This window comes from Myxocyprinus asiaticus, chromosome 24 (genome assembly GCF_019703515.2).
Source record: "Myxocyprinus asiaticus isolate MX2 ecotype Aquarium Trade chromosome 24, UBuf_Myxa_2, whole genome shotgun sequence".
NCBI classification, from domain to species: domain Eukaryota; kingdom Metazoa; phylum Chordata; class Actinopteri; order Cypriniformes; family Catostomidae; genus Myxocyprinus; species Myxocyprinus asiaticus.
In genome coordinates this window covers 9,428,013-9,455,496 of record NC_059367.1, presented here as the reverse complement: position 1 = coordinate 9,455,496, position 27,484 = coordinate 9,428,013, and the positions used below count along the sequence as shown (strand labels likewise).

The 27,484-nt window shown below is 37.1% G+C and overlaps 1 protein-coding gene across 1 annotated transcript in view; it reads left to right on the top strand.

The window, feature by feature from the left end:
- LOC127415146 (disabled homolog 2-interacting protein-like) overlaps positions 1–27,484 on the top strand; it is a 117,413-nt gene that overhangs the window by 18,459 nt on the left and 71,470 nt on the right. Inside the window, exon 3 of the mRNA XM_051653733.1 lies at positions 12,276–12,394. Coding sequence (XP_051509693.1) covers positions 12,276–12,394 — 119 coding nt within the window. The remainder of the gene's footprint in view (positions 1–12,275; positions 12,395–27,484) is intronic.

The window sequence follows — 27,484 nt, the reverse complement described above, 5'->3', positions numbered from 1 at the left end:
CACTGGCAAAGTTATTTTCTTTTTTTAAGCATAAACCTCACTAGATTTTGTTAGATTTATAGGAAAACAAAACTATATATCTTATGTAATCAAGTAAATGTATCTTGTTTTAAGGATGTTTAGATTTTGTTTATTGAAGTAAGAAAATTATTACTATTATTATAAAAAATATTGTAGTGTATCCAAACTAAGCTACACCTCCCACCACATTTTACAACATACTGTATAAAGCTCAGAACTCCTATTTCCTCCAGATAAAAGCCATTACGTGTTACATATAGCTGCATAGATACTTATTTGGGACTGTGTTTATCTGGATTAGTGGAGTGGAGGGCACCGGATTGAACTTGTCAGCTAACTCCTGCCTGCAGTTCATTGAACTCAGTTAAGAGGTTAAGCCCAGCAGTTGCTGCTGGTCGGATAATGCAGGTGTCATCACACAGCCTAAGGAGAGGCGGCAGGTTGTTCTGTCTAGAGCATGAAGCACACAGCCACAGCTGGTCCCGAAGCCTTGGGTCAGCCTAAGAGGAGAGAAGGATTTGACACCCTGATAGAGTTAAGCCATCAGTTTATAGACCTGAATGGGCGTCTAATTGGGAACAGTCCATGGAGGAGGTGCAATCAGTCCTGGCTGATGCATGCTGTAAATGAGGCAGATGGGAATTTTGCTGAGTTTAGCCATGATTTGGAAATGCCACGGGCACAGCTGGCAGTACCAGTGCCCACGCATCCCTGCACTTGTTGCAGGCCCTCCTGAGAAGACCGATATTACTCCCTCATGCCACTCACAGTGAAGTGTGTTGCGAAGTTGATGAGGTGTTGTATAAGAAAGTCTCCAGGCCCAACTACTGTACTGCTGTAATTTTACCAGGCGTATGACTCAGTCGGGACCAGTTACCATGGCAACAGTGCGGCTCATACATATAATTGTGATTTGACTGAGGCAGGCTAATTTGGTTTTGAGTTGCTTTAAGTTTTAGGAGGCCTAAACTATTGCTTATTCACTTCATTATAACTTCTGGTTCTTGACAAGATCAAAGTCAAAGACATGTTTGATGGAATTTAGGAGGTGAATGAACAAATGGGTCATGCCTTTCATGCATAATGCACTGAAATATTGAGATATCTACTTTTTATTTTGTACAGACTCTGGTATGTAGGGGAGACCAGGGTTGGTTGACATTTCATACTTTGTTGAATATCTCAAGTAAGTGCTGAAGCTTAAGTTCTTGGGTAAAAAACAAACACATGTCACCAAACTCAATGTCACCAAATATATTCTGACTTTTGTTAATTAATAGTCAAAGTCATAATAATAATAATAATAATAATAATAATAATAATATATATATATATATATATATATATATATATATATATATATATATATATATATATATATATTTAGAAGTATTAAGTTAAAAAATAGTGTATGAAAGTTATGAATTATTATCTATTCTTTTTTATACCCAGTGTGATAACCCACCCAAAAACCAATGTGCAAACCAACCACGCTCATACTCTTTTGATAAATGATGTTAGTCAGCTTGCATAGCTTATCACATGCTTACAAATCTTAAATCAAAATCTAGCTGAAACTCATCACTATTAACTAAAATTAATATATTTTTATAAAAACAATTGCTTTGTATTATTTATATAAAATTTTTACCAGATGAGTTGAATTTTTGTTTGACGTAGATAAAATAAAACTTGTCTTCACAATTACAGATTTTAACATTCAGATGTCCTGACAGAATCAATCAGTGTAGGTCAAGAAAGTGAACATTTTAGATGTTGCACTTTTGTGAAAATAATTTCAAAATTATCAGAAATTATCTATCTATCTATCTATCTATCTATCTATCTATCTATCTATCTTTCTATCTATCTATCTAACTATCTGTCTGTCTGTCTGTCTGTCTATCTATCTATCTATCATCTGTCTGTCTGTCTGTCTGTCTGTCTGTCTGTCTGTCTATCTATCTATCTATCTATCTAACTATCTGTCTGTCTGTCTGTCTGTCTATCTATCTATCTATCATCTGTCTGTCTGTCTGTCTGTCTGTCTATCTATCTATCTATCTATCTATCATCTGTCTGTCTGTCTGTCTGTCTGTCCGTCCGACTTTCTATCTTGTTAGCTATCTGGCTGTTTGTTTTACTGTAATCTCTGTAAAACCAACTTCAAGCTTTTAAAAATATTTTAAACTTTCACACAAGGCTTTGTCCCCCCTGTTGTATTTATTATCCAGTAATACACATTGCATTCAAATATCAACATAAACCATTCACTAGTGTTTACCCCCTACCAGAAACCCTAGATAAACAGTTATTCCATTTCTTACGGTTCACACATTGACATTTCCACATTGATTAATTAAAGCGTTAACCTAATGACAGGATCTATTAACTGACGCAAGACAGAACAAGCATTGTTTGCAAGTACACTTGAACATGAACACCCTTCGTGCATGCCGATGAGTTGTGTATTTGGCTCCTGCGGGGCCACAAAAGAGCCCTGCTGTCTCTGACAATACACAGCTCTCGAATCGGGATCCATGCTAATTGAACAGGATCCCAACCTTGTTGGAACAGAGGGAGGAAGGGCAAAAGTGGGCTCCCATGCTGTGCCAACCACTTTGAGATCCCTTGGAGAAATCCAATACCTTGCACCGGTGATATATGCAACCATGACCATTAGGAACCAGAATTATGGAATTTCCCAGAGGCCCCAGTTCTCTTGCAGAGAAATCCGCTTCAGAGTGTGGAGTCCTCTGTGTTATGACCCAGGCTAGACTGTCTGGCTGCGAGCAACAGATAATGAAATTAGATGTATTTTTTTAGCAGATGCTCAGAGAGATTTAGTTGCTTTGAAGTCGGAAGTCTTGTTTAGTTGTTATCCAATTCGAGATACAGAGCGTCCCACGTTGGATATGCTAAGTGCGTTCATGGAACACTCTTGGCTCTTGGCACTCCTCTAAAAAGAAGCTGTTTGCAGAGTAATGAAGAGGTTTTGATAAGGAGACATCTGGCAGATTTGGAAGAAGGGGCCTCTTGAAGACATCTCATTTAAGATGAAAATAATTTCCTGGAATGTTATTTATTTTCTTGGAACCATGGTACATTGGCACAATAAGGGTGAGAAAGAAATAGTCTTCATTCCACTTTCTATGACAGGACATGTCGAGACACAAATGCAGGGAGTGCAGTGTAGGGGCGTATCCCTTAAAGGGATCTTTAGAATAGATACAGTGGCCCCAAAAGTGTTTGAACTGGTCTCAAGGTGATTTTAAATGTAAGTATGAAGTCAGTTCCCCTCAAGTTCACACAGGTGTCCTAGCAGAGCAACCACAGGTGTAGCTCATTACTTAAAGTATGGACATGGTCCACTAACTTTGACAAACAGAAAGTGTCCAAATAATTTTGTCTTAATTCTGAACACAATATACTGTTTTATCATTGTAAACATATTTATGTGAAATGTTTTGCTTTAAAAGTGTGTTTGTACTATATTTAATATATATGATACTTGGTTTTTAAATATTTTCATTAACCCTTAAATGCATGGGAATTTCACCAAACATATTTGAGTCTTTAGAAACCCAGCAATATCTATCACAAATGGATCTACAAAATGCCCAGATACTGTCAAATTTTTAAATATTTTTAAGACAATTTGAAAATAATAGAATAAAATATATTTTGATCAGGATTTTTACAGCCGATACCGATCACTGATCTTCTTCTGATACTTATCAGTTTACCTTTTATCAGGGTCTCTGTAATAACTGGCTATATGTAAGCTTTCTGCACACTGTCACTATTAATTTAATTTTTCTCTTCCCAGTAATATCACTTTGCCTAGTTTTTGCTGACAAAAAAAGTTAATAAACATTTAAAGGCTTATGAAAAAAGCTTTTTTTTTTTAAAATAAGACTTGAAAACAAGTATAGGTTAAAAAATTATTCTCTATATTAAGATACACTATATTGGCAAAAGTATTCGCTCACCCATCCAAATAATTGAATTCAGGTGTTCCAATCACTTCCATGGCCACAGATGTATAAAATGAAGCACCTAGGCATGCAGACTGCTTCTACAAACATTTGTGAAAGAATGGGCCGCTCTCAGGAGCTCAGTGAATTCCAGCGTGGTACTGTGATAGGATGCCACCTGTGCAACAAGTCCAGTCGTGAAATTTCCTCGCTACTAAATATTCCACAGTCAACTGTCAGTGGTATTATAACAAAGTGGAAGCGATTGGGAATGACAGCAACTCCAAGGCCACGTAAAATGACAGAGCGGGGTCAGCAGATGCTGAGGCACATAGTGCGCAGAGGTCGCCAACTTTCTGCAGAGTCAATCGCTACAGACCTCCAAAGTTCATGTGGCCTTCAGATTAGCTCAAGAACAGTGCGTAGAGAGCTTCATGGAATGGGTTTCCATGGCCGAGCAGCTGCATCCAAGCCATACATCACCAAGTGCAATGCAAAGCGTCGGATGCAGTGGTGTAAAGCACGCCGCCACTGGACTCTAGAGCAGTGGAGACACGTTCTCTGGAGTGACGAATCACACTTCTCCATCTGGCAATCTGATGGACGAGTCTGGGTTTGGCGGTTGCCAGGAGAACGGTACTTGTCTGACTGCATTGTGCCAACTGTGAAGTTTGGTGGAGGTGGGATTATGGTGTGGGGTTGTTTTTCAGGAGCTGGGCTTGGCCCCTTAGTTCCAGTGAAAGGAACACTGAATGCTTCAACATACCAAGAGATTTTGGACAATTCCATGCTCCCAACTTTGTGGGAACAGTTTGGGGATGGCCCCTTCCTGTTCCAACATGACTGCGCACCAGTGCACAAAGCAAGGTCCATAAAGACATGGATGAGCGAGTTTGGTGTGGAAGAACTTGACTGGCCTGCACAGAGTCCTGACCTCAACCCGATAGAGCACCTTTGGGATGAATTAGAGCGAAGACTGCGAGCCAGGCCTTCTCGTCCAACATCAGTGTCTGACCTCACAAATGCGCTTCTGGAAGAATGGTCAAAAAGTCCCATAAACACACTCCTAAACTTTGTGGAAAGCCTTCCCAGAAGAGTTGAAGCTGTTATAGCTGCAAAGGGTGGGCCGACGTCATATTAAACCCTATAGATTAAGAATGGGATGTCACTTAAGTTCATATGCATCTAAAGGCAGATGAGCGAATACTTTTGGCAATATAGTGTAGATAGCCCTATAAAAAAATGATAACCCATAGGTGCAATTAAACTTAATGTGAAATTTTTGGTTATTGATTAATTGTCATTATTTCATATAATTATTATTATTCATTATTTTATTTCTATTTTATTTTTGCATTATATGTAATACATTATATTATGGTATATTAATATTGTATAAATAATTATTATATTTATAAATTCCTTCCTTGTCTTTTCATTTAGTTGGATGATTGTATTAAGCAGAGAAAGAGTGCATGTTTCTGGACTCTACAGATGCTACTAATGTTAATGCTGTTTAATCGGAAGATATTTAATAAAGATGTTTGAATTACACTACATCTTCACATTATCACTGAGATGTCTATGACCGGCGGAGACTGAAAAGCTGCCACCATGAACGATAACAAGGACCGTTTCACAGCTCATGCTATTTTCCCTTTGCCTTGACGCGTGTGAAACGCCACATTAACAGTACAGTACACAAACTTTTCATATTCGCCATACCTCTCCCACTGTATCGTTCTCAACTGCTGAATCAAGTTTGTTGTCTTACAACACTATGCCAGTATTCCCCACACTCAGTGATGCTATGACAGTGCTGCTAATTTCTTAAAGGAGTCACGCATCTTTTGCGACATGAACGATCGGTTTATGTGATCGGCCATATTACCATGAATATCAGCCGATACCGATCGGTGGCCGATTGATCGGAGCATCCCTAATTTTGATATATTTTGTTGTTTTATTTTTCATATATCAAAGAGAAAATGCATCAAATCAGGACAAATCTAGAACAGGATTCATTACTTTTACACTGAAATTTCATGAGACACAACTGGCTGTCAAAAAAATATTGAGCTACATAACACATTAGATTCACGTAAATTACACATAAGTATTTTCTCAGGCACTTATTGAGTCTAAACAGATGCACAATTTACATAATTTCAGTAGTACACCCAAATGACAATAGTCATATCATACTGTTCATGTGATATAGTTTACTTCCATGTTGTTTCTTTACCAAATAGCAATGTCAAATGTAAATCAAGCCAATCGCTGAAACATCAGCGCCACCTTGACTAAGAAATAACATGTATAATATGTATGTGTGCAAGCATATGAAATACTGATTGTTGACAATTAATTGTGACACAGAAAATCAATGTAATACAGTATTTATTTAAATGAATATAGTTCTACTTTCTCTTGTAATAAACAAATAAATAGATTTCTTTCAGAAAAGACTTGGGATTATTGGGATTAAGAAGAATGTAGAAATAAATAATTTGACGTAAACCCCATCCTACGGTTCAGCGCTCTGATACTTGCTTGAACCGGGCTGCAAAAAATGGATGAGGTACTGGGGGTGGAATGAGGTCATGGGTCTCTAAAAACCCAAGGTATGCATTTAAAAAAGGGTTAAAAATATTAGTAAAATACATTTTAATATAATAATAATAATAATAATAGTCTTATTTTATTCTAAATAATAATAAATATTATTATGACATACTTTAATTTGTATACATTTTAATATTTTTTAAACACCTATTCTTATAAAGGCAATGACGTTTGGCATTTTTAAGTGTGGCTCAAATGTCCAAACATTTGTAAGGGCCACTGTATCTGTATGTAAAGGGAACATATAGCATAAATTATGTTTCTTGCTTTTTTACAAAGTTCTATCGACTATAATCGATTTGGAATAGTCTAGACAGCAGCTCTTTGCGTCATACAAATAATGTCCTTAATGTGATGAGCAGGGAAAACTTGACTCAGTTGATTTCTGTATACAGTATGCCACTAGTATATTTTTAATATAAACTGATAATCTATTAAGCATAAAAATATATAGTACGCACAAATATTGAGTAAAATTTAAATTTTGTATTAAATTAAGCTTTTCAGTATTAAATTAAATAGAAGTATACTTACAGTATAATCACCATTTCACTCACTTGTCCTCCATCTTGGATGGATTTTTTTCACTAAGCTCATCGTTGGGATTGCCTTTTCTGTGAACAATGCATGTGGTGCTGTCTTAGAATTTTAGAAGGTGCCTTACCGTCGGGAGTCCACCTACAGTATGATGCCTTAAAATGCTTTCTTTATAGGCAGTTCACTAGATGTTGGAACAGAGCCTTTTTTGCCATTTGTACTGGTGTGAGTCTAGTAGTCTAACAGTCTAATAGTGCTTTTTGGGGGTCATGACAGGGATTAACCTTCTGCTGTCTAACAAAGAAAGGCTCACTATGTACAAATCAAGACAGGGCTTTCAAATCTTTGTGTATCAGCCTCAAAAATGTATCATGCAATGTCTGGCATTGTCAGCATGTACAAATAAACAGGCACACAGTGTCAGACACAAACTCGCAGGCATGGACACAAGAGGGCAGAGAGAGGCCAAGCATACAGAATACAGGAGAAGGGGTCGAAGAGGGGGAACTAGACGAGGGTGGGGAATGCAGGCTCAGCAGCAAAGCATTAGAGGAATTCAGTACATGCACACAATAGACGCAAAAAAGGAATCTGTGGACCTTCAGTCTGTTGACAGCTGACAGAGCTTAATACAGTGGCGAGATGCCAACAGCACTACATGTTAGCCTAGTTAGGGCTGGAATAGTGTGTTATACTGAAACTGAAAAAATATTTAATGAATATGTTGGAAATATATAAAAAAGTTTTATGCTCTGACACAAACTTTAACAATTTAATAGACCACCAGTGTTTCCTGCACTGTAATTTAGTGCCGACAATGCGCTGCTTACCTTATCTACAGCACCATGGCTAAAGTAGCTGTATTTTACCTGAGCTTTAAGTTTGCAGTCTGAGTTGAATGTGATGAGACAATAAGACTGGGTACTTCGAAATAATACAAAGACAGTAAACAAACTGAGACAACACTCATTTGTCTTCCCTGGCTGCATGCATCAACAAACATACAGAGTGACTAGTGTAGTCCAAATCATGAACGAACGACTCTTGTGAGGCTGTTCTTTTAATGAATCAGTCAAAAATACTCACAAGTTATTGATTTGAGTCTCTAACATATCACTCACTGAATCTATCGGTTTCTGAATTAAAGGGATGGTTCACCCCAAAATAAAAATTATCTAATCATTTACACACCCTCATGCCATCCTAGATGTGTATGACTTTTGTAGCAAATTTGGTAGTATAAATGTACACAGGATGGGTTAAAGTGCCTGCGTAACCGCCATTATATGTAGGGAAACAGTATATGTGAGCTAGGAATTAAATTAAACTGTCCTTATTCTACATTATTATGTAAGAAAATTTATAATGGAATTAGTTGCGTTCGACAACCATTATAAATTAGATAAATGACAAATAACTAGATTATTTGTCTGAATAAAATTCTCCACCATTAACTTCGTAATACAACGTCTTGTTGTATTCGCTCACAATTTCTATTGTAAGGAATTAGCTTTAATAAGGGAATTATGATTAATTATTTTATTGGAGTAATATTATACTCATGGCTTATTGAAAATAATATTACACATATTTAGGTACAGCTTTGAAGCAAAATCTTTTAAAAACAGGGATGAGATTATTTATCAAAATATACCACCGTCAAATTATCTTTAAAAGGGGAATATGAATAATTAACCATATCTCATTATAATTAATTATAAATATTTGGATCAGTCGATAGAATTAACTTGATGTAGCTGAATTAATATTACAATCAATTAATCTGTTCGTCCAGCGAACACTCAGTATTGATCGTCTATCAGTCTCTCAGAAAGTATATTTTTCGTGGCCACAGACAAATAACTCCTTCTTAGCATGTAGCTGTGATCAAATCGTTAAATTGATGTTGATGTACAAGCTGACCAGAATCAACTCACAAGAATGTACACAAAAGCTTTATTTAACTAAATCACAAACACATACACACAAATCACGCATACATGGGAAATGGAAAAGTGAAAGTGAATGAAACCACAACAGAACAGGGGAAAGAAGCTATGACAAGAGTCATTTAACCATCTGAAAGAACCATCAGTTTCTTACTTCAAAGCACCTTTGTTAACAAAGGGGTTCACAGCTTATACTAAACCTCTGCTTAGTTAGTTAATTGTATGATACTTGCAATGCCTTGGCTGTTGAGAGAGAGCCCGGATGCAGTCTCAGGAGAAAGTCTTGATGGTTCCTTGAGTCGATGGTGTTGAAGTTGCAATCAATTTTTTCCATGTTGAATGAAGAAATAATGATGGACTTGTGGTGTTAGTTTGACTCCGTTATGATCGAGGAAGTTACACATGGCTTGATGTGTTAAGGCCTCGCGGTCGGATCGGGTGTTTCTGGTCCCACACGTGCAGCATCCATGAGCAGAAGGGAGAATAAGAAGAGGGAAGAGAGAGAGGGAGGTCACTCCGACAGTGCCCTTTAACTCCTGCGGGGGGTCACTCCTCTCGATTTTGGCTTGACCAATGAGAAAGGTGCATTTTCCAGCAGGAAAAGTTCCTTTGTTTGGAAGCTGACTTGTAAGCTAGCGGTTTGTGCCTCTTTATGCTCTGATTAATATAACAAGCATACAATGCATGTTATAAGGGGGTGCTATACTCCAATGTTTAGAGCATCACACAAGCATTAATTTGATAGGAAGCATGATTCCAATAATTTTACACTATCTAATGGTTCTGTCATAAAGCATGCACAAAACGGTATACAGTACAAAAGACGAGACAGTAATAATCATACACACAATGTCCTGAGGATATGCACGTTCATTTATAGAACAGTTTGGCTATAAATTAATGAAGAAAAATCTGTTTTATGGCCTTTATGTGTCTTTCCTATGGGGGAATGGAGTGAGTTACTTCTTCCCACATTCCTTTGCTTTGCATGTGGCTACCTTCCCCCACCTGGAATGTCTCTGAGGTCCACTAGTTGCTGGACTAGTGTCAGCAAAGGGGCAGTAAAAGCTCATGATTAGTGGGAGAGCTGACATCTCAGAGTCTGCTTGGGCCTACTTGGACCTTTGCTTGTTACGGTCTTGAGACGTCTGTTGGATTATTCATTAAATAATGAATAATTGTGTGTCTGATTGGTCCAGATGCTACACTTTCTTCTGCTGAACACTGAACATTTTTTTAGAAGAATATTTCAGCTCTGTAGGTCCATACAGTACAAGTGAATGAGTACCAAAATTTTGAAGCTCCAAAATTCACATAAAGGCAGCATAAAAGTAATCCATAAGTTAAACCACTCCAGTGGTTAAATATATATCTTCAGATAGGTGTGGGTGAGAAACAGATCAATATTTAAGTCCTTTTTTATGTAAATTCTCCTCCTTGCCCAGTAGGTGGCAATATGAAGAATGTGAATCGCCAAAAATAAAAGAAGAGAGTGAAAGTGGAGATTTATAATAAAAAGGGCTTAAATAATTATCTGTTTCTCACCCACACTTGTCATATCACTTCACTGGATGTTTACATAGCAACATGTAGTTAAAAATACACATTCACTAGAGTTTTGTTGTTCCGAATGGTATTTTATTTACAAAAACAGAAAACAGCTGCAAAAACACAATTCTGTAAGAGACACTGGTTCAAACATACACCGATCAGCCACAATATTGTGAAGGTCCCCCTCGCCAAAACAGTGCCAACCCGCATCTCAGAATAGCATTCTGAGATGCTAATCTTCTCACCACAATTGTACAGAGCGGTTATCTGAGTTACCGTAGACTTTGTCAGTTCGAACCAGTCTGGACATTCTCTGTTGACCTCTCTCATCAACAAGGCATTTCCATCCACAGAACTGCCACTCACTGGATGTATTTTGTTTTTGGCACCATTCTGAGTAAATTCTAGAGACTGTTGTACGTGAAAATCCCGGGAGATCAGCAGTTACAGGAATACTCAAACCAGCCCGTCTGGCACCAGCAATGTATGCTTTTGATGTCTTACAACTGACTTGGAGTGCAATGGAGTGGACATATCTTAGAAATAAGATTATGTTACCATCTTATCCTACTATACTATAGACTGATATATTTATGGCCTGACTATAAATATCGTAATTTGGCCATTATGAGATTAATAATTTGGTCAATAAGCAAGCCTTCTCGTTAACTAATATTTATTTATTTATTGTATGTTTTTTTACAGTGAACCATTTGAGTAAATTTTATGTAAAAGCAGTGTTCATTTCAGCCATTTTGCTGGGCTTCATAAGCACAGAGACTGACGCATACCTGTTTGTGTGTTTGCATACTGTATGTTATGTACAGTACACTGATTTTGAGTGTGAAGTTTTGTGTCTTGTACATGCTGGTTGACCATGGATTTCTTGTTGGTTTACTTAGATAAGATGCCTGCTTTGAATGCAAGCACACTAGAATGCCATGCTGGGGTTTAGCAGCTTTACAGCAGCATTCTACCCCTTCTTTATGCCTTTGTTGTTCCTGTTAGACCCCTGATTGTTAGTTGTGCAACAACAAGCATTAAGTGGTCTGTTAAGGTCAATCAGCAATTCATTTCATTCATGCATTAGGCCTTGATTCAGATCCCAAACACTGTGATTATCCCACCCCCTAATTGCGACTAAAGCGCTCTGAGTAATGTGTTTCCTGTGTGCCATTTTCTTATCTTAATTTTTTTTTTTTTTTTTTTTTCAAACATCTCACTCAGATAGGCTTTGGTCTCTAAAGAATAATACAAGTCCTTTAAATCTCTGTGCAATGTCTCAAAACCACAAGCTCAGCTCTCCTCCTTTGAACAGTGTTTCCTCCCCTTTCCATGCCAGCCAACAGTTTCCATGGTAACAGCGGCTTTGAGGGGAGTATCACATCAGCGTAGCTTCTACATCCCAGCACACCATGAGCAGATGTGTGTGCCTTGCCAATTGCACAGCTATGCACGGCTCAACCAAACGCTACGAATGAGAGGAGAGTGAAAGATAGAGCGAACAAAAAAAACAGAGCATTGGTTTCAAATGCAGCTGCTCCAGTTGTGTAGCTGCAAGTTATTAATTAATCTGTGAGCAGAATACTGATCTCTGGTCTGGCTTTCTATCCAGGGCTTCTTGAGCCGCAGACTGAAGGGTTCCATCAAACGCACCAAAAGCCAGCCGAAGCTCGACCGTCACAGCAGCTTCAGGAACATCTTGCCGGGCTTCAAAAGCACGGAGAATGACAGGTAAGGTGGAGATGCTTACATTTCCGTTCGTGTGTTCGCATACTGTATATTCTGTACATTGATTTTGAGTGTGTAGGTTTGACTCTTGCTGGATGCATATTGAGATCATTATATTGTCAAGATCCAATTGAGTATCACCTACTGTACAGATGTTCATGGGGTTTTTACATTGTTTTCTTGTGGCATACTTTAATCCAATGGCCTTGTTTCAGGGCTGTCAATATGCCCTTGCTTGTTTGGCGTTTCTAATTGATGTTGTTTTTAATCATGGCGTGATCATTTGCAAGAATGTTTACAGTAAAATTATGATTTCGTGCTTTGCACGACATTATAGCTAATCAAGTTGATTAACAGATCTCCACTTGCCTGATTTACACAGTGCAACATCTTGATTTGCAAGTCAAATTTTAAAATTGCAGATTTCAATTTGATAAGTTTTAAAAATCTCTGATCAATAAAATATTTTTATTTATCCAACATCTTGGGCCCATCATATCATATCCATCATATCATATTGACAGCTATCTTTATGTCTTTGAGATGGAGCTTTATATAAATAATGTCGTTTTCAATCACGAAGTTGTTTTCAAACATGCGTAAACTACTAGGTAAACTACATGCGACGACTACTTGTTGATTAACAGATCTCCTCTTGTCTTTTTACAAAGTGTAAAATCATTGATTTGCACATTAGATTTTTAATTGCTGCTTTCAATGTGACAATTTCTAAAAGCTCTTTGATCAATTAAAAGGAATTTCCAGGTTCAATACAAGTTAAGCTCAATCAACAGCATTTGTGGCATAATATAAAAATTTATTTTGTTTCATCCCTTCTTTAAAAAAAAAAAAAAAAAAAAAAAAAATCAATAATATGGGTTACAGTGAGGCACTTACAATGGAAGTGAATGGGGCCAATCCGTAAACGTTAAAATACTCACTGTTTCAAAAGTATAGCCACAAGACGTAAAGAATATGAGTTTTAACATGATATTTGTGTAATAAAACCAATTACTTACCTTTTCTGTGTAAATTCATAGCCAATGTTACAACTTCGTTGCCATGATGTAACGTTGAAAACTCTTAAACGATCATATAAATTATTAAACAACTTTACAGCTCAAATAATCCACAAGTTTTAACAGAAGAATTAAAGTAAGTGCTTTTATAAAATTATTGTGACATGGGTTAGTGGAGTGGAAGAGAGGAGACGTAGGAGTGGAACAAATAACATACAAGGAGATAATCAAGGAAAACACGCTGGAGTGGAACAAACATCATACATGGAATTAGTCAAGGAAACACGCTGGAGTGGAACAAATATCATACTAAACATAACAACAAAACAATTCAAGAACTGACAAAGAATGAATACAACAGGAGGATATTTATACAAGCGGGTGCAGATGAGGGAATGGAGAACAAGTGAGGAGGATTGGGAACAGATGGCAGTGATGAGGGCATTGCATTATGGGAAGTGTAGTCCGGGGGAAACTAAGGAAGGATGACACAAAACCAATTCAAAATAAGTCCATAGAACAGAACGGAGAATAACTGTGACAATTATAAGCCAAGATTTTCCCCATTCACGTCCATTGTAAGTGCCTCACTGTAACCTAAATTTTTGCTTTTTTTAAAGAAAAGGAGGGATGAGTCGAAATTTAAATTTTGCGATAATCAACATTGTGCCACAAATACTGTCGATTGATGTTAACTTTGAACCTGGAATATTACTTTAAATATATTTTAAATATTTACTTTTTTTGTTTATCAAACACCTTAAATTCATCATATCTGTCATCATCATTGACAGCTGTCAATACAGTCTTGCCGGTGTGGCATTTATAATTGATTTTCATCATCAGTTGCAATAGAGTTTAGGTTAAAATTGTGATTTTTTTTTTTTTTGTGCTTTGTATGCCATCACGGCTAATCAAGTTGATTAACAGATCTCCTCTTGTCGTATTTACACTGTGTAACATTTTGATTTGCATCTTGCATTTGTAATCTGTGTATCTTCTATAACATTTATCACATTATTTACTGAACATTTTGCTTCTTTATTCATCTCTATTAAGATTGTTTAGAGTCACTTATTGCCGTGCTAAAATGTTTGAGTCATCTTTCTCCCCAATGAATTGGGATCACGGAGTGAAGAGTGAATTAGATTACTCGCAGGATAAATGGTCTTGCTGCAGTCTAATTTGCGAGAGATAGCTTGTGAAATATTCGGCTCCCTGCTTAAGACCTACTTGAGTTGTTTAGGTTGTCATGAAAAGAATTATCAGGCTCCAGGCTGCTGGTGCCATATGTTTTTTTGATGTGGCAGAACCAGTCAGCAGCAAGCTGACTCCAATACATTGACCTAACAAACAGCAGCTTGTTTCACAGCCTCAAGTCAGAGTATGCGGTTTGTCTACAAGCTTGTAGCATTGCACACAGATCAACTTAGTTCACAACGGATGGTAGAATTGAAGAGTTCGGATGATGTCACAATTTAATTTGAGTGTTTTTGTCATTTAAAAGGAAGAGTTGACAACTAACTTTGCCACTGTGAAAATCTAAATGGTATCTCTCAGCATTTGATGTAATTTCTGAGCAGAAACAATCTGAGAAGCAGGAAACTCCATTTGCTCTTCATTTGATATTTTGATTGCTGTCTAGGAGAAACAATTGTGACATTAAGGGATCTCATTTGTGATTTTTCTTTCCTATGGGAAATTATTATCATTTCCCTGAGGTAGAATCTGGAGAGCACTTTCTCTTACATGGGATTTGTTCACTCTAAAGGCCTACAGATAACATAGCAACAACACCAAAGATATCTCCCCAGCTCACTGCCAGCCTTAGTGTAGTGTTAGCAGACAAAAATGGCCTTGGTTGTCCAGAGATTTTATGCTTCATTACACCAGCATATTATACGGGGAGGGAGACCGTCAGCTTCATGGCATCAAGTTGTGTGAACTAGATAAGACCCACACTGCTTTTAGAATGCTGTGGCAGCATCCGTACCAGTAGGAATCTTCCAGTCAGAGTAAATTAAGGGTCAATTCCCAAGATGTGTCTGTCCAGACTGCCTGGACCTGGAAGTTGGTATGGCATAGATCAGATAAGGTCACCTCTCCTCTCCAATATGTTCTCAGTATCTCGCTAGCTAATATTTTGTTTAAGTTAGCATGAGATTAAAATGAACTTGATTTAGTTATTAATATACAACCCTTGTCTTATTGTGCACAATTCATCAGTACATGTTATTCTAAGGAAAAAATTGTGTACGTAATCTTTAATCAAAGTGTCAATATAATGAAATTCCAATCACCTTGCTCCATTCTGGTATGTAACGTTCACTTGTCAATCAATCAACTTTGAACCTTTTGAAACTTTGTATTGCAGCACTCTGTATTGCAATTACCTCCTTATGAAAAATCGTTTTTTCTGTATTCCTCATTTGTAAGTTGCTTTGGATAAAAGCGTCTGCTTAATGAATAAATATAAATGTAAATGTAAATCAAGTCTAACCCATTGTTTATAGATCATTGATCTCACCCTAGTTTTTTTTCTCACTGGATACCCTGTTTCACTCAAACATATGGCACATTACTGAAGAAAAATGGGTTACGAATCCCATTTCATTTTGTGTTTTTATTATTATTATTATTATTGTGCGTGGGTTGTGTCAAAATGCTTTAAATAAAAAAATGATTAATTTATTTGAAAGTATGTAACTACTCCAGTTTGATGTGCAGAGACAGCAATAAGTAAGCCATTCACAGGATTATTATTATTATTATTATTATTTTGTCCTGCTAGTGGTGCAGAAATTACACACTTTACTTTTAAGTTCCTATTTAATGATCTACCTTAACAGATTTTGTGTTTTTCAACCACAGATTTACAAAAAGGGAAGACACTGGATTCAATGGACTGAAAATATTGCTTTGAATTTTTAGTATCACCTGCTGATGTCCTGAACAGTTTTGTTGAAAATAATCTGTGGCTTTATCCATTACGGACTCCATTTCTGAGCAAATTTGAGATTTTTTTTTTTTTTAAGTGATAACTCTATAAAAGCTTCCATTAAGATATCAGATGCCCTTTGGGTGAGGAATAAGCTTTTAAGCTTCTAAATGGCTACTCCAAAGGGTTTACTGATAAACAGAAAGTGGTAAGAAGTGATTTTCACTTGTTTTATAGGGGAAGAATGAAAAAATATTCACCAAAAATGACCCATTGGCTCCCTTAATTTGTGTTGTTAAAATCTGGAAGGGCACTTTTTAATAACTTTCATTAATAAGTCATTAGCAAACATTATATCATGTACATTCAAATATGAAAATATATCATGTTAAATGACATTTTCAACTATTTAAATGTGCATTAAGCAGTGTTTATTGCACTATTATAAAAAATAAAAAAAAACTAGAGCACCCAGCAAAAGAAATTAATGATTAATTTGCAAAACAAGAATCACAAGTTATCAGTTTGAATCAGTCTAATGAATCCTTCACTAACTTGAACTCGCTGAATCCATCAGGGTGGTTACTAAATTAACATCTGACTCACTTATGGATACTTTCAGTTATGTTTCACCTGAAATTAAGCTCAAACTGTGTTTTGTACTCAGATTTGTGAGACTTAAATCAGTGTCCTCACTGTCTTTTTTACAAATGTAAAAACATTGAATTATACTTTCAGTATTTCAAACATTAAAACCAATTATGTTAACAAAATAGCATTTTATATATATATATATATATATATATATATATATATATATATATATATATATTCTTTTGAACCAGTATTTTGGATGGGGGCTCCCCTGCTGCAAAAACAGAATAATGTCATAAAACTCAATATTTGTTCATTTTATTCATAAAATTTATCAGAAATGTTTGCCAAATATATTGATTGTAAGCCCAAATGGAGAGATCAGACTATAAGACTTAAAAATGATATTCAGCCTTAGGAGATCTCTTTACATTGTGCCTTTTTGAAAGGACATTGAGCTTTAACTATTGATTTTACTTCTTATTCCCAACGACCATTTTGTGAATAATAACAGCTGTGTGATCTCTTCATCCTCACACAACAGAATGAGAAATAAAGTTGGTGGTGCCGTTTCGACACCATAATGGATAGGGCTATTCAAAGCACCTGTCTTCTTTCACCAGAGGCCATTTTCTCCACCTCTGGCTCACTTTTCTGTACATTTATTAACATTATTGCCACACCATTCTTTATTTTGAATCTAAAGACATTCAGAGTCATTTTGACATGCATCAACCACACTTCTTGAAACAATGTACTGGAGCATCATGTTTTTATTTAATAAGGGTCGCTTGCATCATCCGGGTTGGACAAAGCAAGATTTTCAGGTCAGTCTCCCCTCTCGTATCTGGCTGTTTTGCCATGTCCCACTTAATTACAGGCCTGGGAGCTGTGTAATATAGAGAATGCATGGCCTTACTGCACTCCGCTAATACCAAGAGACATGCTCGCCCAGGGCTTGACAGTATTGTTGTGTTCCACACATTACTGTCTCCATTTCTCTCTATGTTTGTTTGTATGTGTGTATGTTTCCGTTAAAGAGCTTAATCAGAATCTGTTATGTTATTTTATTTATTTAGTGACCTGTTAATTGCATTGATGTGTGAAATCTATGATATCCCGCTAAGCACACATCAGTTCAGAAGATATCAGAATATCATCTGAAAACTGTTGTGTTCTATTTTAAGCGTAATGTGTACAAACATCTGATAAACTTAAAAAGCAGTCACATACATCAATCATAAGCAGCGCAAATACAAATGTACAAATTTAGACAGATTGCAGATGCAAACACTATAATATACAGTACTGTGCAAAAGTGTTAGGCACATAAGATTTTTCACAAAAACATTTGTCTTAAGATGGTTTTTTATGTCTATCTATCTATCTATCTCTCTCTCTCTCTCTCTCTCTCTCTCTCTCTCTCTCTATATATATATATATATATATATATATATATATATATATATATATATATATATATATATATATATATACACACACACACACTGTATATATATATATATATATATATATATATATATATATATACACACACACACACTGTATATATATATATATATATACACTGTATATACACCGATCAGCCACAACATTAAAACAGCCTGCCTAATATTGTGTAGGTCCTCCTTGTGCTGCCAAAACAGTGCCAACCCTATTCTTCTCACCACAATTGTACAGAGCGGTTATCTGAGTTACCATAGACTTTGTCAGTTTGAACCAGTCTGGCCATTCTCTGTTGATCTCTCTCAACAACAAGGCATTTCCGTCCACAAAACTGCCACTCACTGGGTGTTTTTTTGTTTTTGGCACCATTCTGAGTATATTCTAGAGACTGTTGTGCGTGAAAATCCCAGGAGATCAGCAGTTACAGAAATACTCAAACCAGCCCATCTGGCACCAACAATCACAAAAAGTGTCACAAAATATCTGCTGTTGTTCTGAAATGTTTTTCTAACATCCATCAAGGAGTATTTTAGACAGATTGCAGATACAAACAGTCTAAAAATTATATATTACAGGTGAAAATGCACACTATAAATAGATATACTGTTTATAAATACACTGTAAAAAATGAATGAACAGATTGCTTCTCAAATCACTGTGTAATGAGAACTTGTTTAACATGTTTAAATGAATTTATATATTTAATTTGTATAATATTATTCATACATTGTTTTCTATTTCAATTGTTCTATTTCAGTTTAGATAGAAATTAGCAAATACTCTACTACAGGCCTAACCTCTAGATCAGTGCGTCACATAGACTATTTATTTATCAAAACAATAAAATATCATACACACACTTCAAAACTTGCACAGCTGTCCCCACCACTTTTTAAGACCATGCCGTGTTTGCTGAATTTGCAGAAAACCTAGCTAGTAGTCCAATGCGTCTCTCTAGTGGAACATCTGTGGATCTCTTTTTTACAAAAAGTCATATTAAGCCAAGCTCTTTAATTATACATGACCAAGTTGTCACTATTGATTAAAGGCACACTGCAAGCCACTGTCCCTCAGCATGTGGTGTCCCAGGAGAGGGGGGTAGGGCGCTGCGAACGAGTGTGGGCTGGTGGTATTTTTCGATTCGGAGACGTGTTATGTGAGGTCTATGGCAGTCTGCCTGTAATGGATTAGCCTCGTTAAATTCAAACCTGCATTCTGCACAAAGAAACACCCACAGAAGCATCACTTGTCCTTATTTCAGTCCGTCTATCCTGTCTTCATCTTACCCTGTCTTCCTTTTCTCTCTTGTTCTAGTGTTAATCTCATGAAATCTGTCAAATATGTCAATACAAAAGTTTCTATATTATCTGAAATATCTGTGGGAAACCCCCTCGCGCTCCCCCTACCCCTCTCTTAAGCTCTCAAACACGTGGACACACATACATCATATACATTACACACACACTTATTCGCGAACGAAAAACAGATCTGTCATGTCAGCGCACACCTGCATCTCAGTGGGGTTGAAAACAGTTGTTAAGGTGTACATCGAAGAAGCTATATACAAAAATGGCGACACTCGCTGCTGCTGAGAAGTGCATAAATGTGCATTTTGGCAGTTTTGAAGCAATGTTACTTCTGACGAGAGCTGCATCAAAAAAGGTCATCCCAGAAGCGATCTCTCTCAGTTTCTTACAATCACTCAAAAACAAACTCACACACACACACGCGCACGTTCACGCACACACGCACACACACACAAACACACTACCTTATTACTCCAATAAGTGCTCCAGTATAGCAGCACAAGCCTCTCTATCCTACGCTGCTAGTTCTGAAGTGACGTTTTCTAACTAGTGTGGCGACTCGAGAAGGATGGACAAAAAAAAATTTATATTAGACGCACACCTAGATAATCCAACTACGCCACCCCAGGGGCCTATTACTGGGGAATCACCCTCAATACAAAAATATTAAGGCTCACAGGTTCAGTTCGGTTGGAGTCAGGCATGAGACATGAGTAGAGTACAAATAATAAAAACAGTTTATTTGGGTACAACCAGTCAGAATAAAAGCAGTCCACATCACGTAGGGAACTTCCACCATACAAAATAACTAAAGGCAAAAAATAAAGAAATATACGTCACCTAATTAATACACAAACAGACAACAATTACACACAAATTGGGGGTCAGCACATTCAATCTCCCACAGGAAGGATCACGGTACTCTAACTAAAAAAAAGAAAATACTCAGCAACCACACGTGCACTCACACCACAGCCAGGCATACTGCACCTTGATGTGGAGCACAGCAGTCAGTGAAGAACCCCACCACCATAAAGGGAAGAGAAAGAGACGCTAATCCTCCTGCCTTCCGTTACCCCAATTCTAGAAAATACAAAAAACAATTAAAAAAGAAAACACTAATACACAAACATCCATAGAAACACTCCACACACATTGGAGACGTTCCTCTTACACAAATCACAGCAATGTGTGCTGAAAACACACTACCAGGAAGCTCAGGAACAATAACAAAACCAATACGGCCTTTAGGCTGGAAAGAAAACCAAATAACTAAAGAAAATAACTGTTTAAATCACACAATATAATGGTGACAATACACAAAAAAAAAAAAAAAAAAAACAAACAACATCCAAAACAATTGTACAATTTAACAATCTTAAAAAAAAAAAAAAAAAAAAACGTAAGCTACAATACAAACCAATCAAAAAGAAACACAAAGCAAAACACGATGGCGACTGCAAAGCAGGCATCCGAGCACACTAACAAAATACATTAATACCGTTCTGGAACCATACAAGAGCATAGAAACAGAGCAGAAGCAGCCACACAAGGATCCGAATTAACAGACCAGTCGCTCAGCCAAATATCAAGCCGATCCCATGATAGGATGCTCCCGGCCGAGCAAACAATGAAGTGCAGCCCAGTAGCAACCCAAATGGTAAACAAAAAGCAATACAGTCGATCCGTCAGCCCACCACAACGTACATAAAGACGTCTTTAAACACACCTAAATTTAGAGACAGAAAACACAAAAATAAACACAACTAACCAAATAATGACTTAAATAAGAAACTCGTTGCTAGAGATATACCTTAATAGTAGCGACCATCACACAAGGATCACCATCCCCATTACAGATGGGAGCTTTAATGGACGGGGCGCTCACAGACAAGGGTTCCCCGTTCAGTTCCTCAGTCCACTAAAAACAAATGAAGCCCATGTCACCCCATTCAAAAAAATAGTAGCCTACAATGTAAACATGAGTTACAGCTCCTACCTCCTATGCACGCACCGCGCCGGAAATGCAGTGATGACACGTAACGCTCAGGATAACGTACTTCCAGGTAGCACACACACACACACATGCGGTTTTTATAGCCCACATAACCAGGGCTTAAACAAACACACCCAGATTCCATTAGGTGAGAAAAATGCCTACTGCTACACTAGCAAAAAAGACTTGAGCTGTATCAGAGCAAGACGCTGAATCCGTGGCGGAAGAAAGTAGTTCCACTCACAAGTGTTTAAGGGGCGAAAACCAGAAAATTTCTTGAGATAAAACCCTGAACAACGTCTTAAGGTGTAGTAACTGTGGTATAAATGAAATAATTGACTCCAGCCTGTTGAATTCTAGAAAAATAATGCACACCCGAGGTGTAACGGTCACTCCGCTGTGCATTACCACCTTGGGTGTGCATTATTTTTCGATAATTCAACGGTCCGTCGTCAACTAATCCTTACGTATGTAACCATTACACCACGGGTGTGCATTATTTTTCGATAATTCAATGGGCCGGAGTCAATTATTCCACTTATACCACAACGTTTTCTGGTTTTCGTCCCTAAAATGCTAATATAAATCTGTATATATACAGATATATATAATGTTTTTAAATGCAAAAAAATATATTTTGGAGAGAAACGAGACAATGCGTGTCACACCCTTAGCTCTAAGGTGCTCCGTTTATCTTTCAGGCTTCTATTCCCCCACCTCTTTTATTGGTTTCTTCTGTCTTTCCTCCTCTAAAACCTGCACTATATTTCTGCTTTTGACCCTACATCAACCTCAGATATCAGCTATGAATATGACTGTCTCTAACATTCAGAGCATTTCTGTGACTGGCCAAGGACAAATGAAAAGGCTTTCAGTGGATATTGAAGTGATGGCTATGTTTTCTTTACTTGAGAAGAAAGCTTTATCTCTCAAGGACTGCATTTAAAAGCAAACTGAGCAAGCTTTGCAGCTTATTTACCATGGTAATCCTATGGAAATTGATGCTTAGCAGTTCATGTAGCTTAAATGTGGTTTTAAAACCTTATTATATATTCTACGGTTTCTAAGCACTATAGTTCATGTTTTGTTAATGGTGATCTTACCAGCCTCATCAGTTTCTGAAGAATTTTTATGTTCACCTACATAATTGAGCTTCCATTTTCTCTTGCTTAACTCTTGGCTTCTCCTAATGTTTTCTAGTATCGAAATCTCTACTGGTTTTCATTTCAAAGCTTAATTTACCCTTATAATAGGAGATCAGCAGTGGTGATTTGTTCAGTGAAGCAGTGAGAATGTGTTCTTTCCTTAACCTTGAATTAAGTATTTAAATATCACCTCAAAGGAATAGTTCACCCAAAATAAAATTCACCCTCATGTGTTTCCAAACCTGTATGATGTTATTTTATCTGTGGAACACAAAAAAACATTTGAGGTATTTTTAAAGAATCAGAAGAATCTTCTTTTCCATACAAAGCTCCAAAAAGGACATAAAACAGCATAAAGAACCATTTAAGTTGTACATCAACTTGTGCACTATATTTCAAGTGTTCTGAAGTCCTATGACAGCTTTGTATGTGGAAAAGGCTGAAATTTAAGTTGTTATTCATGGAATGAATTTTTAAGTTGTTATTCCACAAACGCAGAACTATAAATGCAAACAAACACATTGGCCACTACATGTAGCCTATGGCGTAGGTTCAACGCAGAAGCATAAATCAGCCTTTTTAAGAGGTTCAATTTAGGGTAAGATGCTACCGGAGGCAGCTGCCTACTCTATGTTTACTCACTATGTTTAGAACCATTAGAACCATTGTCTGCAGATTGCATTTAATTTAGATAAAAACAGCAATTTATGGGATTTTTGCAAATAGGCTAGCAATTCTTCTGAGTTTTAACTAACAACCTCAAAGGATGCTAAGTGTCTATCAGGGTATGGCAGATTTGCTCCAGTTCAGGGATCAACGACAAGTCAAATGATCAGATAAGCCTTTGCTACAACAACAAACCAGCAGTTCCATTGGGCCACTGCAGTTGTGTTTGTATAACCTACGGCACTTTAGTTTTGTTCCCTGTAAATTTCCACACACAATGATACAGGTGCATCTCAATAAATTAGAATGTCGTGGAAAAGTTCATTTATTTCAGTAATTCAACTCAAATTGTGAAACTCGTGTATTAAATAAATTCAATGCACACAGACTGAAGTAGTTTAAGTCTTTGGTTCTTTTAATTGTGATGATTTTGGCTCACATTTAACAAAAACCCACCAATTCACTATCTCAAAAAATTAGAATACATCATAAGACCAATAAAAAAAACATTTTTAGTGAATTGTTGGCCTTCTGGAAAGTATGTTCATTTACTGTATATGTACTCAATACTTGGTAGGGGCTCCTTTTGCTTTAATTACTGCCTCAATTCGGCGTGGCATGGAGGTGATCAGTTTGTGGCACTGCTGAGGTGGTATGGAAGCCCAGGTTTCTTTGACAGTGGCCTTCAGCTCATCTGCATTTTTTGGTCTCTTGTTTCTCATTTTCCTCTTGACAATACCCCATAGATTCTCTATGGGGTTTAGGTCTGGTGAGTTTGCTGGCCAGTCAAGCACACCAACACCATGGTCATTTAACCAACTTTTGGTGTTTTTGGCAGTGTGGGCAGGTGCCAAATCCTGCTGGAAAATGAAATCAGCATCTTTAAAAAGCTGGTCAGCAGAAGGAAGCATGAAGTGCTCCAACATTTCTTGGTAAACGGGTGCAGTGACTTTGGTTTTCAAAAAACACAATGGACCAACACCAGCAGATGACATTGCACCCCAAATCATCACAGACTGTGGAAACTTAACACTGGACTTCAAGCAACTTGGGCTATGAGCTTCTCCACCCTTCCTCCAGACTCTAGGACCTTGGTTTCCAAATGAAATACAAAACTTGCTCTCATCTGAAAAGAGGACTTTGGACCACTGGGCAACAGTCCAGTTCTTCTTCTCCTTAGCCCAGGTAAGACGCCTCTGACGTTGTCTGTGGTTCAGGAGTGGAATACGACAACTGTAGCCAAATTCCTTGACACGTCTGTGTGTGGTGGCTCTTGATGCCTTGACCCCAGCCTCAGTCCATTCCTTGTGAAGTTCACCCAAATTCTTGAATCGATTTTGCTTGACAATCCTCATAAGGCTGCGGTTCTCTCGGTTGGTTGTGCATCTTTTTCTTCAACACTTTTTCCTTCCACTCAACTTTCTGTTAACATGCTTGGATACAGCACTCTGTGAACAGCCAGCTTCTTTGGCAATGAATGTTTGTGGCTTACCCTCCTTGTGAAGGGTGTCAATGATTGTCTTCTGGACAACTGTCAGATCAGCAGTCTTCCCCATGATTGTGTAGCCTAGTGAACCAAACTGAGAGACCATTTTGAAGGCTCAGGAAACCTTTGCAGCTGTTTTGAGTTGATTAGCTGATTGGCATGTCAAAATATTCTAATTTTTTGAGATAGTGAATTGGTGGGTTTTTGTTAAATGTGAGCCAAAATCATCACAATTAAAAGAACCAAAGACTTAAACTACTTCAGTCTGTGTGCATTGAATTTATTTAATACACGAGTTTAACAATTTGAGTTGAATTACTGAAATAAATGAACTTTTCCACGACATTCTAATTTATTGAGATGCACCTGTACATACAAAATTGTATGTAGTGCATCTCAAGCAGGGTGCATACAGTATGATTTTTGAGACAATTTTGGAATCGTAAAATATTTCTTTCATCATAAGGAAAAAAATATCAGTTTTTAGCCACTTATAGTGACGTGCTCACCGAAAGCAGATTAATTGCCATCGCAATTAATCTTAGTTTATTTTATGATTCATGTTATGATCATACTGTGAAAATTACATTTTCTCCTTGCCTTCATTTCCCTCTGATTTTGAATGCTTGCCATGGTACATAGATCGAGCTTGTGGATGATGTGCAGTAATGAAATTCTAAGCTGGCTTGTGTTTGACATCTTCATGGACAGGGAACATGACCTACATATCCCACAATTTTTTTATTCAGAGGAATCAATGAATCTCATTGTTATGATGTGAAGTGATGTTAGAGCCAAAGGACAGAATAACCTTCTTGATAAAAACAACTTTCAGCCAAATGGCTTCTGAATTTAAATTCAATGTAATATAGCTAAAATAAAATACTCAGGTACTGTTTCAGGTTCAATATAAGTTAAGCCCTATCGACAGCATCTGTGACATTGATTACCACAGAAAATAATTTTGACTTGTCCTTCAGTTTGTAAAGACAAACCAAAAAGTTGTGTACAATAATGTACTATATAGGCATTACTCTGGAATAAATGTTACAATACACATTACATGGGAAGTATTGCCACAAATCCATGAGGAACAGCTTGAACACAGCTGTCATTTCTCCTGGTTCTCTCTGCTCATCGTACAACAGTTGAGATGAGGCATCAGACTCCTCATGAATGCCAGTCATTACACCACCGTCAATCACGGCCTGGCAGCATCCCATAGATTCCGCCCCAACAGCCTGTCAGCTTCTGGAAATTTCCAGCCACCTCGACAATCCAGATCGCTCTTATTTCGTACAGTAATCGCCCAAAATATTGGACATCAGGTATGTGAGACATCGAAATAATTTGAAAAACAATAGTAAAGTAGTTGGTTGATATTCTACTTTGGCACATTTTTTGAAAAATGTAAATAAGTAAATTATTATTTGTGGCTCTGTTCCAAAACCTAGTGAGCTGCCTACATAGGCAGCATTTTGCTAGTAAACTTAGGTGCGCTCCTAACATGAAGGTTGTACGAAAAGGTAGGCAACATAATGCCACCTTGTAAGATACCTTCTTAAAACTTACAGTATATACTTAAATATACATATAATTCATTAAATACTGAAAGTGCAGATAAAAATGCATGTAAATAATACAATACTATTTTACCCAATATTTCTGTGTGTTGTGTATATTTATGCTTATGTGTGTATTGCTTATTAGAGTGGTTTTGTTAAGCAGCATTTGGCATTAAAAATGTCAATATAATTTGGTGTTGACATATTGCTAAGCTTTGAGGATTAGTCGTGCGTCATGTCGATGCAGACCACAACAGCTGTGATTGGTGCAATTTTTAAACAGAGACCGCCCCCCAGGATGATAGCAATGATATCTGAGGTAGCGTCACATTTTTCCTAGATTATTTTAAGGTCTATGCATCATATCACATTGTATTTGGACTATGGACCATTAAAGCAATTTTCTCAGTCTGGAGCATCTGCTGTTTTTATGTTCCATTTGTGTTTCATGAAGTTACAAGCAAAATGTGACAAAAGATATCTGTTTACAGCTTATAAATGTCAAGGAATGCAGAGGCAGAACCCAATAGCAGAGTAAAAAAAAAAAAAAAAAAACGGAATTATTATATACAAAAAAAAGGGGAAAAACTCAAACTCCCACAAGGGGGAAAAACAATGAACATAAACTACCCCGAAGAGGAAAAAACAAAGGAAATATAATCCAGGCTGGGGCAGGGGAACCAAGAAACAGGACCGACCGGACCGAAGTAGGGATGGGAAAAATAAACAGGACCAACCAACTTGGCCAACTGGAAAACATGCACACAAGACTGGAACAAGATGAACTGGCACTGGACAGCAAACACCAGGAGACTAAAATAGGGTGAGAAATCAACAGGTTAACAAGACAGGGCAGGTGTGACTAATAAAATAATAATGGGCAAACAAGGAGGTGGAGTATGAAGTAAGA